At 46.8% G+C, this 16,271-nt stretch overlaps 1 protein-coding gene across 1 annotated transcript in view; it reads right to left on the bottom strand.

The window, feature by feature from the left end:
• LOC134466008 (MAGUK p55 subfamily member 7-like) overlaps positions 1-16,271 on the bottom strand; it is a 43,961-nt gene that overhangs the window by 4,675 nt on the left and 23,015 nt on the right. The window contains exons 11-14 of the mRNA XM_063219906.1: positions 13,442-13,480; positions 7,744-7,911; positions 2,723-2,803; positions 630-723 (exon numbers count right to left, since the gene is read on the bottom strand). Of these exons, the coding sequence (XP_063075976.1) occupies positions 630-723; positions 2,723-2,803; positions 7,744-7,911; positions 13,442-13,480 (382 nt within the window). The remainder of the gene's footprint in view (positions 1-629; positions 724-2,722; positions 2,804-7,743; positions 7,912-13,441; positions 13,481-16,271) is intronic.

Raw genomic sequence — 16,271 nt, 5'->3', positions numbered from 1 at the left:
CCTGGCTTTATCTAATCTTCTTTTGTTACACTTGAAATCGGAGCCACCTGTGTGCTCTAATAGTTAAGATTGTAGCTGCCAAAACCCTTTGTCCAGATCCCCTGTTGAGAGAGATGAAACAAACAATAATGGCATATTTTTCACAAATGATTCATATTTACCGGTAGTCTGCATTACTAAAACAGGCCTTGTTTTAATAAAGTGGTTGGTTACACCATGGGATGTACTATGAAAAATGCAGGGCTTGCAATAATAACCTCTCAATTTGTGTCTGGGTTTACTGGTATGTCCAATTCGTGACAACATTACACCATAATCCAAAGTTTCCAAATGAGTTAACAAAGTAAACCATATGATGAAGTTGTTGTACAGCCAATGTAGTAAATTCATAGCACTCTATGAAATGATGATGTCTCACTCTGTTTCTGAGCCTCATGCTGTTTTCACATGAGGTTTCAATATATTCAGAAAGAAGAACTGAAGGTTGGTGCAAGCCGCCACTCTTTGACTCTGTAAATGAGGAACATCTAAATAAGCTTAATGTCCCCAGATTAAAATCAGTCAGATGGGAAAATGTGGGCATATGCTGGGGAAACCATGTCATGTTTAGCTGTGTGCATGGTGCCTACCTGTGGTTGAGGATGTCTTTTTCAAATGTGTGTCTTGAGGCAAAGTGATACTCCACCCCTTCTTTCTCCTGCCTTCTCTGCTTGCGACTTGTGTCTGAAAGAGACATACAGGTACATTCAGTAAATACATACATACATACATACATACATACATACATACATACATACATACATACATACATATATACATACATACATACATACATACATACATACATACATACATACATACATACATACATACATACATACATACATACATACGCACATATATACGTATAGACAGACAGGCAGAAAGGAAAGGAAAGGAAAGGAAAGGAAAGGAAAGGAAAGGAAAGGAAAGAATGAGAGACATCAAAAACGATAGAAAGTAGATGCAAGGTCAATAGGGCAAAGAAAAAAAAGCACAGTGTTTGTGACAGTGACACACAATGTTTCACATCAAGCAAAGGAGCCAGTCTCCAAGTGCAGGTTGGGGTTGGGGGGGAGCCCTCAGCGGCCTAAGTGCAGAAAGGGAACAGGCTCCGCGGTAGCATGTGTTGGTCGTGGCACAGGGTGAGCCCCAGTTAAAGTCATGTGTTAACAGCAGCCCTGAGTCAGGCCGAAGGCATGCACAGGGCCCGGGACCCACTTTAACAAGGACAAGGGCTGCCCGTCACACACACACACACACACACACACTGTCACACACACACACACACACACACACACACACACACACACACACACACACACACACACACACACACACACACACACACACACACACACACACTCCCCTCACACTCCAAAATAAACCATAAATGTTTACCACCGCCCATGGGGGGCATGCCAGGTCCTTTTTTTTCTTCTCTTTAACATTTTCCCTTACCCCCAGTTTGTCAGACACCCCCTTGTGCAAATGCATGCATATACTTTACATTATGAAGCGTGTTGCCAGGAGTATTCATGGGTATGTGATAAACTGACTTCCTGAGCTTGGGCTGAGGCGAAACTGCCCTGCGGCTGCGGCTGAATAAAAACGGACCAGAGGGGATATCTCAAACACAAGCACTGAACCCATCAACATGCCAGGATCACTCCACTCGGGGGGGAGAAAGCATTGTGGCTATTAAACAGAATAGGCTACATATTCATCTGCAGCAGATAACATAGCACAAGGGAACCACAGGAGATCAATAGGCTAAGGCATGTGCATGTAGAGAATGGTCGATAAGCTTCACTATGTTGAATGCGTATGTATGAAAAATGTACGAGTCCGGGCTGCGAGTCTGCTGTTTATCCACAAAATGACAAGTGGTTCCAGTCATGCGTCTGTCTGTGGCTGCCACGTGTGGCAAGTGAGAGACAAACACTAAATCACAAACAACTGACCTTCCCTCTATCAGTCCTTGTGCCGTGTGCTTAACAGCATAAATCACATAAATGCATCTGTCAGGTGAGGTTAAAGTCTGAAGTTAAAGTTGGGTCTGTTTGCTGCAGGGCTCATGCTTGGAGTCCATTCAAAAATATGGCGAGCTGTCAGTTAAAGCCTTCCAGAGACGAGAGCGGCGGCAGTGGAGAGAGAGAGAGAGAGAGAGAGAGAGAGAGAGAGAGAGAGAGAGAGAGAGAGAGAGAGAGAGAGAGTATAAGAGAGAGTAAGAGGGAGAGAGAGGGGAAGAGGGAAGAGAAGGTAGTGGGCCACATGCCAGTCACATGCAGATAAATGGCATTGGTCCAGCCAGGAGAAAAGCTCTCTCCATCATTCTCCGCTGCCGGTCATGCTGTGAAAAAAAATACACACACTCCACTGAAGCACTTTCTGTCCTTCCATCCGTTCATATTTCTCCTTCTTACTTACTTTCTTTCTTTCTTTCTTGGTTTCTTGTTTGCTTTTATTCTTGCTGTTTGTCTGTCTGTCTGTCTGTCTGTCTGTCTTGTCTGTCTGTCTAACTATGCCGTGAGCCTCACGCTGATTGACATATTTACCCACATCAAAATTAGCGTGAAGTCCTCTCATTCGAGTGACTGATTGACTTATGTGTTTTTCATTGATGCATGTTCCCCTGTGTGTGGCTGGCTGTGGGTAAGAAGTTAGTAGTGGAGTCACTCACGCGGGATGGTGACGCTGAAGAGCTCCGGGTCGGACAGCAGCAGTCTCCTCTTCAGCTCGCTCAGCCCTACGCCACTGGGGCCTGCACGGGGAAGCACAGAGCACAGACTCCATGTTGGTAATATCTTCAAGTTATGTGGGTTGTATGTAATGTATGTTTGCATGTAGGTCTGTATATAGGCCTGTGTCCTCTGTTTTTGTCAGTTGGGCAATAGTCTTGTGATGTTATGTGTATGTCCTGTCTTAAACAAGTGTTGCTCAGGGACACAAAATTAATTTCAGTGCAAACTGACAATAAAGTGTAATGCTATCGCACAAGGCTTGTAGGGCTGCAACGATATTGTATCAAACCGAGAAATCGTCATTCACAGAGTCACGATACTGTACTGCCGTGCAAGAAGGCAGTATCGTGATATGCCCTTTCAAAGTTCTGTTACACTTCAGTCCAGAAGACAGCCACATGATATGATGTGATAGTGCTTCCTAGGCTCAAATGATTTCCATTATGAATTTGACACCTTTTGAAATGATTAGCAGCCTCTTGTCATCTATTCTACCAATAAACTATCAGAGTTTTTTCATTTATCATTTTATTTTATAATGTTGGAAAATGTGAAAAAGCAAAATAATTAATTAAAAAATATGCATTTCAAAAAACATGGGGAGTATCGAACCGTAGGTCAAAAAATCGTGATACGGACTGAACCTTGAGTTCAGTGTATCGTTACAGCCCTAAAGGCATGGCATGGCATGGCATGGCAGAGTCAACACACACAACCACAGCACCAGTCACAGGCTCAAACCGCCGGGACACTCACTGATGAAGATCTGATTGAAAAGCAGAATCTTGCTGCTAATCAGTCTGATGACAAAAAAAAACCTCTGACAAAAACACAAGAGCTGTGAAGTGCTTTCCATTCGTCTTGGACGAGAAGAAGAGGAACATCAGTGGTGCAAAACAATCACCACGCTCGACTTCTCCCACCTCCCGGTCGTGAAACACATGGGGTTCCACTTCAGCTGTCCTTTTAAAACACCGTTAGTGCAAAATAATCACCAAGCCTCCCATAGCTGAACTAGGAGGAGAGCTGTGCTGCTCCAGCTCTAGCCATGCCAAGGTCAGGGATTTAGCTCACAGAGAGAAGCAGCACATCATGCACAATGACTAATTGTAAATCTTTACTCATACAGCCATCCCCAATTCCCATTTATGAGCACATGGTGTTTCGCTTTGCCCATTAATAAAACATTGTTTGTTTCCATTTCACGACCGTGCAATCAAGGGGACCACCGACCGCAGTCAACAAAGCTCTTTTAAAAAAAAGGTTACAATTTCTGGGTGGCTGGAACCCACGCATGAGGAGAAGTGCTGAGACCAACAGCTCAGCTCAGGGGCCAGACAAGAGACCCCAGTGGGGTGCGGGGGGGTAGCTCATCCCTCCCAGTGTGGATACTGTGTGTATTTGTGTGTGTGTGTGTGTGTGTGTGTGTGTGTGTGTGTACTGTACTGTACTGTATGGCAGCATAAGGAGCATCCCAAGGCACGACGCAGCCCTGTCTCCCACAAGGCATCTGGGCTTCCCATCAGAGGGGTACGGGCGCGAGGCTGACGGGGTAGTGGTATATTGATTTCAGTCTGTGGCTACGGCCCGCCCCGCCTCTCCAAAAACACAGAGCCCTGTCTCTGTCCTGGCCAGGCACCCCACACACCCTCTCCCACACGTTCCCTCCCCTCTCTCTCTCTCTCTGTCTGCCTCGCTCTCCCTCTCCAACCTCTCCTCTTCTCTCTGTCTCTGTCTCTGTCTCTGTCGCCCCCTCCCCTCTCTATGCTCCTCGCTATCTGGAAAAGTCATATTATTATTTCCAGAAGATGAACAGTGTGTCTGATATCGAATCAAAGGGAACGGACGGACCAACATTGCTGTCTTGAAGCAGGAGTGAGTAGAGGGACAGGGTTACCTCTCCGGGAACATCTTTAAGAGTCAAAGTCAACAAGGATGAAGTCCCAGCATGCAGCTCTCACAAATGGACTGTTAATACAGACTGGGATGCCTGGGATGCCTGGCGTTCTAATCATGCATAAAACTGCTTGACCGTGCTCAGGGCTGGACTGGGGGAGACATAGGGCCCGGGCACTTTTGGCTTAAAGGGCCCCCCCCCTCATAATTGGCACCGCAGAACTGACTTACCCTTGTGGGCCCCTATTTTCAGAAATAAAAAAAACTATTCTGAAAATAGGGGCCCATAAGGGTGCAGGGCCCACCGGGAAATGCCCGGTATGCCAGATGGCCAGTCCAGCCCTGACCGATCTCCATATTCGGTCCAGGCCTCCGTATTGCTTTCGCTGAAAATGGCTTTCACAGGACACGCAGTACAAAAAGAAACAAATCAGGCAGCAAATGAGTGAACAGATGAAAAGTGGGAGTAAAGGAGAGGGGCATAATCTCTCCCTTGACGTCATGTGGGCGTGAGGCGAGGCGAGGCGAGGCTCACCTCACCGGCGTGGCAATATTGCGATCAAACCGCTAGACCAGTGGTTCTCAACCTTTTTTTCAACAATCACCCCTTCCCTTGACCTAATCATAAGCTTGCCAACGCCCTGCTTAGTATTGAAAAATAAAATAGACTAATGCCCCCCCAATGGGAACTAAGCCCCACCCCCACTCAGCTGTGTCCTTCTCAACGACCCCTAAGGGCTCCCAACGTCCCCAGGGGATCTGTAGCGCCCACTTTGAGAAACTATGCTAGACAGTGACTTTCTGCTGTGTGACTTGCCCTGATTGAAAACCATGTCGGCAGCAGCCATGGCAGGGTCACTCACTCACTCACATGCCACATTATGAGTTGGCTCTCCAGGCTCGGGGGCCAGACTGAACATATTATGCCTTAGTGAGTTCAGCATATGAAAGTTGTATCTTGTGGGAGGAAGCCGCTTGTAGAGCAGTGGAACACAGTCGTCCTTTGCCTGGTCGGAGAGTCTCGACATGGACCTGCCAGACATGCTGACCCAGTAGGATGAAGATTAAAATTGTTAATCAAATTATAGTTCATTAAAATGTTTGGCTGGGCAGCATGTATTCATTATACAATTATACATCCTGCGTAAGTGTATAATATTCCACTGACGTGTATAGTAGTAATATCATTTCCCATTCAAAAGATTCCGCGGCAGGATGTAATCATTCAGGCAAAAACGAAACCAGTTGGATTCTATTGACTACGGCGAGGTGTTGGGATGGCTTTTCCAGAGCAGTCAGATTTTTTAATGCTGCAAAGATGATGGCCCTTTACAAGAAGTGATGCTCCCACTCCGGAGCGCTGCCAGGGTCCAGGTTCTGTTGAGAAGCTTGTCCAGCAAGGGGGATGACTCACACTTCCTTACAGTGATTCTGCTGAAACACAGTTGCCATTTTCTCTTTCAGCACTTAGCTGTTCGCTTTCCCCGCCGGTTTCAATGTGCCTGTCGGTACCTTTGATATCTTTCCAGCGCAGTTTCAACCTTGGTTTACCTCCAACATGACAGAGAGAATTTTGACAGACAAAACGCAGTTATGGTGACATCTGATTAATTAAAACAGGGGCCAACTTTATGACGAATGGTAAAGTACACAGAGTGGCATGAACATTAGAGGCCATTTAGAAATGTCGAATTTACATGTCAACATGCCACACCAGGGAAGCCAACAGGGGAGAACAAAGGGGACAGTTGTCCCGGGCCCAGGGACAGACGGGGCCCAGAATTGGTTTCTCATTACATTCTATGTATTGGGTGGGGGGGCCCTTTCAGATGACTTTGCCCTGGGCCCAGCCAAAGCTGTCAGCAGCCCTGTGCCACACCACCATTTCTCATAGTGGCAGCCGAAACCTGTCTTTTCACCACGCTCCTTCTCAGCCCCTTGTTCTCAACCTGATGGATGGTGCCGTACGGGGGACCTAACCAGCGAGTTCTAACCAAAACAACATCAGAGTGACCACATGGAAAAGCCCTGCGGTAAACAGGCCAATGATGACGGTTACACCTTGACCCCATTTATGGAGAAAAAACATCATCACGCCGTGTTCTTGAGTTATTTAGTTTGACGTTGCATAAAAACATTTCAAAGTTCTACTACTCACCACCCTACGATGAAAAGTTTGACAGTTCACTTTTCTACACACATTTTCTAAAGCACATTTGAGTAACCATGAAATATCTGGGCTCTTTTTTTAGCGTAGCTTGTTTTCAGGCACAGCCTTACTCATCTCAAAGTACCCTTAAGGCACTTGTGGTAGAGAAGACCAGTTGCCTGCCTCATTAAGTGGGCGGGCAGTTTTGACAATGACATTAAAGAGAACACTGAGCAGACCTGTGAGACCACAGGTCTCTGTGGCTCCGTGGAGCAACAGCGAGAGCAGATACACAGAGCACAGATCCCTTTTCCTCCTGCCTGCCTGCCCCACTCAGTCACTGGATGAAACGCAAGCCCATTTGTGCGCCATCCAAAGAACACATGCCACTGATTGACATTATTAACTCTAGGACTGGTGGCTTCAGGGGACTTCATTGGGTTGGTTTACATTGGGTGCCCACCGAGTCGCTTCTGTCGGAAAGAACCCAGAGGAATGCGGTGGCTCTTTGTGGCTCTTTCTCCTTCTGCTCGAGCACACAACACATACATCACTTTCCATCTCTCCTCGTTGAGCAGGGGACATGGATCGCTTTCAAGATGCCTGAATCAAAGTGGAAGGAGCGCAGGAATCTACTTGTAGAAACAGAAGTGCTCGGCCCTAATGTGGCCTAACGGTAGGGCACTCATGTACTATGCGGCCGACCCGAGTTGTTCGATTCCCGGCCCGTGACCTTTGCCGGTCCTTCCCCATCTCTCTCTCCCCACTCGCTTCCTGTCACCATCTTCACTATACTATCATAAATAAAGTCAAAAAGACCAAAAAAATATCTAAAGAAAAAAAAGAAACAGGAGTGCTCACAGGTGTTTGTCATTAACAGGGACTTTGCCAGTCGGGCCCGGCCGGCACACTTACCGAACATCAGAACCAGGCGGTGGGGGTCTGCTGGACCCCTGTGGTAGGGCACCACCTCCACATAGGTGGGAATGAGGCCGGGGTGGTGAGGTCTCTTGAACTTCCTCCATCCCGACGGTCTGCTTTCGCTGTTTCGCCTACTCAGTCGAAAGCTCTTCCTCAGGCCAGCTGAAAGAGACAATGAACGCAGTCAGTCACATGTGAAATCCAATGACACTTATAGTGAGTCATTGGTGAAATCACATTCTACCAAAATAAAACCAGAGACATACCGTACGTACACATCCCTCGATCCAGCATCAACACGTTCTGGAGTGCAACACTGTTTGCATAATACAATATTCTTTCTCCAGACCACGTTTATCACAACCAATTAGAAAGGGCATATTTCACTGTCGTTAAAGTCAAATGTGCGCTGCTTAGTAGATGCATGTCCCAGGTGGAGCCATTTACCGGTACCCTCGCAGCACACCCCAACCTCCCTTTGCTTATGCAGCCATCAATTAGTTTTGCCCGGGTCTAAGGGTATGCAGTGTACCACAGGCACATGGCACACAGTCAGCTCCGCTCCCCTCAGCTCCCCTCAGCTCCCCTCTCTGGAGCAAGAAGGCCTACTGTCAGTGAGGAGAGGCAGCCTCCTGGACCGGCAGAGGCAGCCCCAGCAGCACAGTGACAGATGTAAGTTTTAACTAATATCCTCCTAAACGAGACACCTGATATTCCACTTCTGGCCCTAAACACCATGATTAATGACACCAGCATGCCGCCCGTATGCTCAGAGGAGGCAGAGAGAGTTTGAACTGGCAGAGAAAAAACGTTGCATTGTTTCAATAGTTTCCACAACATAGCAAAACCGCAGGCTTCAGAGAGCACGGAGAAAAGCAGAAAGCAGCCATCTGAGGCTCTACGACCTTTTTTCCAAAATGAGATATATCCATTTTATAGAATGTTGGGAAATTGGCATTTTTGTATTGGGCATTCCATTGAATTGCATTGCAAAATGCAATTTTATAGAGGTTTAAAAGTATGTTCTCAAAACATTTGAATGGCAAGAATTCACACATATATGATAGGACTTCTTAACAATCAATTCCAGTATTAAAATGCAAAAAGTAAAAAATGGTGGATATAGCGTTTTGGAAAAGAGCTCTTCTCTTGTTCTTTCCAAAGCCATAAAGGGGATTTGACTGTCCAGCCCAAGCATATAAACAAAACACGTCATACGTCAAACATACTATTACAAATGTATGAACTCAATGGAGTGTACCGTTACTAATTATGGACCCTACGATATTGAACATTTCGGTTTGAAATATGGAACAGAGCTATGAAATTCACAGAAATATTTAATCACACGACACTGGTACGTAGACAAATAGGACACTGCTTGTAAGCAGACACACGGAAAACAAAAGTCTGTGGGTGGCCGCATGCAAAGCATTAGTTATTATTATTTAATTAATGTGCCGGTAATGGTCAAAATGTATGAAATGCGTCAGTGATTGTCAAAGTAACTGGGTAAAATCCGTGGCCTGTTCCTCTCTCACTGACATGTTACAAGCAGATGCCTGAGGAGGGAAGTTCTCGCTTGAGTTTATTTGCAGTAGCCTGAAATGCACATTGCCATTTGATGGGCCCCACGTACCAAACATCCCCCCACCAGAATCCCTTAAACTCTTCCAGACAGCTCCGTTCTACTCGGAGAGTAATAACCATCCCCGTGGCCAGACGGCTTCTGTGTAAATAAATCAAGCAGGAGTAAGGCAGGCCTGACACTCGCGTAATTAATCCAAGGCCTGCAAATTCACTTCATCTGGACAGACTGGTGTGACAGTCAGTCCGCCGTTTTTTTTTTGTTCCTTTACTTTTTCACAGACTTGTAGTCTTGGCTGCCGACGACGTAAAGGCTTTTCACTTATGACAAATCTCGCTCAGAAATTGTAGGAATTGTAACGGTGGAGGGGAGAACAGTGGAGGGAGGACTAGTGGAAGACTATAACCCGCACTTCAGGGATATGCACACATAGCAATGTTTAGTTTGTGCTTTTCCTCTTTGGAGGAATGTATAAAGAGCTGTGAAGGGTGTGTGGCCTCGGCAACCTGGCGGGACTCCTTGCTGAAGGAGCCGTATATCAGAATAAATGGACCTGACCTGTGGAGCCGGAGCCCCCAAACCATTCACCTGCTTTCATAGGCACAGTCTATCATGAAACTTCCCCAGCTAGACTGCACATCATTCCCTCCCCTACTGCTATTGTGTCTGTCAGACTCTAAAGCCTGTTTATCCATGCAAGTCAAGCAAACCAGTGCACGGCTGCCCTGAGTGGTGTGGCTGGGGACAGCCCTTTAGGCCATGAGGGTCAGCTCCAATGCGGCCGGCCAGAGACAACACAGAGGTAATGACGAGGAGCCGGATGTACAGTACAGTACAGCTGGATCTCATGTTCTGCACAAAGCCTCGAGGCTGAGCAGTGAGATGATTTGAGAGATCGTGCAACAACGATTGCTCATGCGCCTATAGCGTGTCTGTGGCGAGCGCGGGAGAGGATGAGGGGAAAACGGGCCACTGAGATGACGACAGACACGATGGAGACTCCTCTGTCAGCAACCGGGGCTTATCTGTGATCCACCAGCCCTGCGTATGTGAGGGCTCTTTGGTGGGCTGCTCGATGACAGGTACCAGGCCCGACCACCAGCTGCCCTAAAGCTACGTTCACACACATCGCTGCTATTCACATCCCCCCCAACCCCCAAAACCCTGGACCAGCCACTCAGCCTGTGTAGCAGTCGAGAGAACGCGGGCGTGTTGTTTTCACGCGTCAGCTAAATCAAAGCCAAGCGCTCGGCACATGTATGTGGTCAGCTAGCTCGCTGCAGCGTCATGACTCAAAACCTCACACACTGTGGCGGCCGTCCTGAGCAGCAACAGGAGCCGGGGAACAAGCAGTGCTGAGGAGTTGAGGTACCCTACCCGACATGGCCGTCTGTCCTATAATGATGTGGGCACCTCCGCCCTGCTCTCGTCCCATTCGTTTAAAAAAAAAAGGAAAGAAATGAAAGGCCCTGAGGCGGGCAGCAGACAGCGTGCACGCACGGGACTCGTTTTCTCATTACACGCTACAGGGAATTTTCTGCTCCCTGGATCCAGCTGCTGAGGCGTGCATTCAAGGGCAGATTGGAGGAACGATGCTGATGCGTTATGGTGCCCGCCAGGGCCGCTGACAGCTTTGGCCGGGCCCGGGACAAATGTATCTGAAAGGACCCCCTACTCAATACATACAATGTAATGAGGACCTAATTCTGTGCCCCGCCTCTGCTTGGGCCCGGGACGTTGGACCCATTTGTCCCCTCAGTCTCAGCTTCCCCGGTGCTCGCTAACAGAACATGGGTGGCGAGGAGCTAATAAAATGAATTCCAGCCTCCATATTCCATTTTTCCCTCCCCACCACCATGTTTTACTCCCTTAAAAAACAGCGTGTAGTGTCCGTAATGAGAAGAGAAATGTGATCCGAAGGGAGAGGAGAGGAGAGGAGAAGAGCAGTGCCACAAATCAACGAGCGGAGGGCGAGAGCAGCTTCAGTAGTACAGAGAGGTGGCTGAGAAGCAGATGATGTGTCAGCAGCAGAGGCCGAGAGGGATGCTGTCAACAAGAGAACAGCACCCCTTTAATCACCCCCACCGTGCCATTTAACAAGCGCTGCTGCAATGCAGCTGTTCCCATCCCAACCTTATGGGGGTAACCACCAGCGCAGCAGGGGGGGTGTTGTGTACTATATCGGGGAGAGGCTCTCTGTCTGTATCTCCCTGGCTCGCTCTATCACTGTCCAAATGAAGAGTTCAGATGCAAAACCCCCTAACTCCATTTCTGAAGACCTGCACTTCTATATTTTTAGAAAACCCTGTTGTTGGTTTGGTTTATATTCACGTACTTCATAATACATATAAATAGTTATATTACACAAATAAAATAAAAAATGTGCAATTTTGATAGCTTTGTATTAAATAAAAATGAATTAAGATTATTTTCTGAAAAGGCACTTAGGGGGTTTTGCATCTGAACTCTTCAAATGATGAGGAAAAGATGTTGAACATCCTTCACGCTCACTTCTGGCCGGCCACCCATCTGATGCTGATCATATCAACGCTGATTTAGAGCAGACTACTGTGGCAGCCGAGGAAACCACGACCCATCCTATGGAGGCCGGCCGGCTCTCATGTCCTCCGAAGACCATCACCGCGGCCTGTGAGGTAACTTGTAATCATATACACCGTCCCAGATTCATCTGACTTCCTGACCGAGGAAAAAAGCCTAAAAAAATGAATCGGCCTACAGTATTTCGCCTGAAATCGATGTACAATAATGTTTAATAGAAAACGTGCAGTATCAAAAGGCAGTGTTTGAAATTGCATCAGCTTGCCTGGGAAAGCCATTATCTGTTTAATGAAGCCTTCTGATTGCCCCATAACTGGACTCGGCGAACGCAGGCTTGCTGCGGCTACCTGACACTGAAAGAATCCAAAGGATCTGGAGAAGTAGGAAAATGATCTGGAGTTTCAGCAGCCGAGCATTAGTGTCTTGGCTGCGTTTGGCCTGTGGGACTGCATACTGATTAAATAATCTGGTTTGTAAATAGAGCCTGTTTTTAATGTGTCCCTGTTTTTCCATGTCTGGATCTTATTGGGACTGGGGAGTTGATACCTTTTCCAGGTTTCCCCTCGCTCGATACAACCTGCCCCTCCTTTACCCTCTATGGTGACCTCTTCGCATCCCATAATACTCTTGATAGCAACATTTTCTTGGGCTGTGTTTTTTTTTTAAGTTGAAGGAGGCTTTTATAGAGGAGATTTACGGTGGAATTAGAAGGGCTGCAGAGGAAGGCAACTAGTCTAATGCCACCCCTACTTCATCATCACATACCGGCATCCAGCTTTCCCCTTTTATAAAAACCCATACATCACTGACTTTTTGTCCTTTACAGAATAAATTCAGTAATCCTCCCTCTTAACTACTACAAGTCAGCACAATATTTCAGAGAGAGACATCGCTTCTCCTGAAGCCTGGAATTCACACAGTGTGGCTTAGGCATGTTTTGCCATTGTGCCTCAAGGCAGGAGTTAGCCTGATGTTAGGGACCTGTGGGAGAGAGCCAAGGGAGGAGCAGACTAGAGAATGATTGTAGCTTCTGTCAGAAACGTGTAGCGGGCGCTAAATGAGCCTCCTTTACGCGTCTGAGCTCTGGGCTCCTCTCATGTGCTTCGCTACCAATGGACCAGCACAAAGCACCCAATCAGGAGGCATTAAATCCCGTGCCATGATGACATCACTGCAAAGCCTGAGCACATCTGCCAGAATCAAGAGGCCACCCGCGTGCTGAGCGGAGCGGCGTCCAGAAAGCAGAGAGTTGCAGACAGGGCTGGACTAGCCATCTGGCATATCGGGCATTTCCCGGTGGGCCCAGCACCCTTGTGGGCCCCTATTTTCAGAAATGTATTTTTTTTACATTTCTGAAAATAGGGGCCCACAAGGGTGCAGGGCCCACAAGGGTGCGGGGCCCACTGGTGAATCAGTTCTGCGGTGCTAATTATGGGAGGCCCCTTTAAGCCAAAAGTGCCCGGGCCCTATTTCTCCCCCAGTTCAGCACTGGTTGCCGGGAGTTGACATAAGACAGATGGGAAGGAGAGGAGAGGTACTGCTCACCTATGTGGATCCCAGTTATTGCCCCGTAGTCCGCATCCTCTGTGGAATAGTGAAGAACAAAGATAGCAGCAAAAATGAAAGAAAGATTAAAAGACACCCTTCAAATACAACTTGTAATGCAAAAGAAAAGAACTTGTTTGTAAACATGTGTATGAAATGATGGCATACCTATATTCTCTTCTGTGAAGCATGTGAAAAATAAGCAACAAGATCAATCATTCATCTGTTTTATAAACATTAAAAAGTAACAACTTTACATTTTTAAATATATTTTACATTCTCAAGGACAGACCTTTTCCAGTTTTATACAGTTTTATAAGTTTTGTTTGTGCAAAGTTGTGACGCTGCCTGATTAGTTATCTAGAAATACACAGTCATTTTGCTGGCTAGGAAGTCAGGCAGTGACCCTACCAGCTTAACCACATGTCAACACCTTAATAATAAAATAGCCAAGGGTATATCTCACGCTATTGGGACACGCATGTGGCTGTAAGCAGGCCTCAGAGGAACATGTGGCTCTCCCTCTCTCGTCCCACACATGTCTGTCTGTCTTTGTGGAGTGTGTGTGTGTCGTGCATGTGTGTGTGTGTGTGTCGTGCATGTGTGTGTGTGTGTATGTGTGCGTGCGTGTGCGTGTGCGTGCGTGCGTGCGTGCGTGCGTGTGTGTGTGTGTGTGTGTGCGTGCGTGCGTGCGTGCGTGCGTGCGTGCGTGCGTGCCTGCGTGCGTGCGTGCGTGCGTGCGTGTGTGTGTGTGTGTGTGTGTGTGTGTGTGTGCGTGCGCTATGCTGTAAAGTGACCCCGTTCCATCATCGCCCTGTGATGGGCCCTGAGTTACGGGCAGGTGTCACTCCACTTCCACGCCAACCGGCAGATGGAGTTTTATGGGAAAACCGCGTCACTTTGAACAGTCTCAGAATGGCTTTTCAATATGAGATGGCTGCGGCGATATTCCAGATAAGATCCAACATTGTCCATCTGGTTCTCTGTCCAATTATGTGTCTGTCCAACTGTAGTCTGCCTCAGAGTTTCAGATGCTTCATCTCATTTTCTAAACATCTGATTGAAAGGCATGACGTTCACAAAACAGCCTTGATTGGCCGTCTAGTACTGGGCCAGCATCACAACATGCTGCTATATCAAATCACAACATGTCAGATGGGATATTTCAGCAAGCTTGTTTACCATATCTGTGTCACTGCGCTCACACTCACTAAACTAGGACAATGATGTAGGCCTACAGCTGCCTGACCCGAAACTGACTGCAGTAAAAATGTGGCAGAATACTACGTAGCCTAGGCTATCACGTAGGGGTTAATGGACTGTGACCAGACATCTATGACTACTGTGACCTAGATGAATTATAAAAGCATACACGGATTCCAAGAATCTGGCAAATTCCGTCTCAGAATTAGTCTATTTCAGGAATTACTCTATTAAGGAATATAAATAGACTAAATCTGACAATTGGACAAGTCTATTTAGTAATTGGTTAAACGTCAAAATTAAATTAAGAACATGAGGAATCAAGAAATTCTTCCTGGTCTCTAACAACGAAAACAGTATCAGAATCAGGAATATTTTTCATCGCTGGAATATGTATTTATAGGTATATGCAGTAGGTTTAGGTATTCATTCAGTGCTTGTCATATATTTGTCAAATGTCCATCGCGAGCCTTAGAGTCCAGACAAATACATCTTTTAAGCCCTCCGTTCTCTGGGTAGATCAAATACTTATAAACCCGTACAGAGTGTAACATCATTTTATTCAACACAATCCTCTAAATCCATAATGTCTTGAGCGCGGCTGTTTCCAGGCCGCAGTGAAGCCTGCGGTGGATGTGTTCGCACACAGTAAAACACTTTTTAACATGTCCAGCAGAACCACTGCGCCTTAAGCACACTTCCTTCACCTCCACCCGATCACGGCAGCTGGACGGGATTCAGGAGATGCTTTTCACTTAAGCACAGTCTATATAAACGCCATAAGATTCGTCTCCACTGCTCATAGGCTTCTTGCCTGACTGCGGGACACTGGGTTCAAGGTCTGAGTGAATATTTGGACATCGGTGACTTCACTCCAGACACTTGTAAAATCTTCAGATTCGCAACATGAAGATGGATGTGCCAGAGTGAAGCAAGTGTCCTTTATCAAAAAGCTTTTGGACCGTAGGGCTACAGCACAAGATGGCTTGGCTGAAATGATATGCAAAACTAGAAATGCACTCAGAGACTGCAGACCTCCGCCAAGGAAGTTGTTTGATAGAACATTTGACTATGTTACACCCTACTTTTTAAAAACTCTTTCTCCCTTGTTTTTGTGGTGTTAAAAACTGTAATGTCAAAATTCACCCCATGCCGCAATGGTGAAGAGTCTTTAACAAGAACATTCCTGGTTCTGGATAGTGATCCTGGGGTCCGTATCTCGAAAGCGCCTTTGCTAACGACGGTAGCAACGTCCTTCGTAAGAGCGACTCAACTCTCTCTCGACAGCGACGCTCACCACTAAATCCAAGGGAATGGTAAGACGGTCTTAAGACGGTCTTAAGACGGTTAGCAACGACAGGAATCGAGAAATGGACCCCTGATCACCACCAAAAAATAATAATATGTTCCTGTTGTCATTTCCAACAACTCCACAAAGTATCATCCAAATCCGGCGTTTATAACTTCTTGAGTCATCCTGCTGACAAACAGACAGACAAACAAACAAACGTGACCGAAAACATAACCTCCTTGACGGAGGTAACAATCACAGCCTCTGCTGGCTTTCCACAAAAACGTGTAGCACTAAGAGGAAGTTGTGATTTCCAGGTGATGTTTGTTCTTCTGC

The sequence above is a fragment of the Engraulis encrasicolus genome, chromosome 16 (assembly GCF_034702125.1).
Source record: "Engraulis encrasicolus isolate BLACKSEA-1 chromosome 16, IST_EnEncr_1.0, whole genome shotgun sequence".
In the NCBI taxonomy this organism is placed as follows: domain Eukaryota; kingdom Metazoa; phylum Chordata; class Actinopteri; order Clupeiformes; family Engraulidae; genus Engraulis; species Engraulis encrasicolus.
Note: the sequence above shows the minus strand (reverse complement) of the source record. Positions and strands in the feature narration are given on the sequence as shown.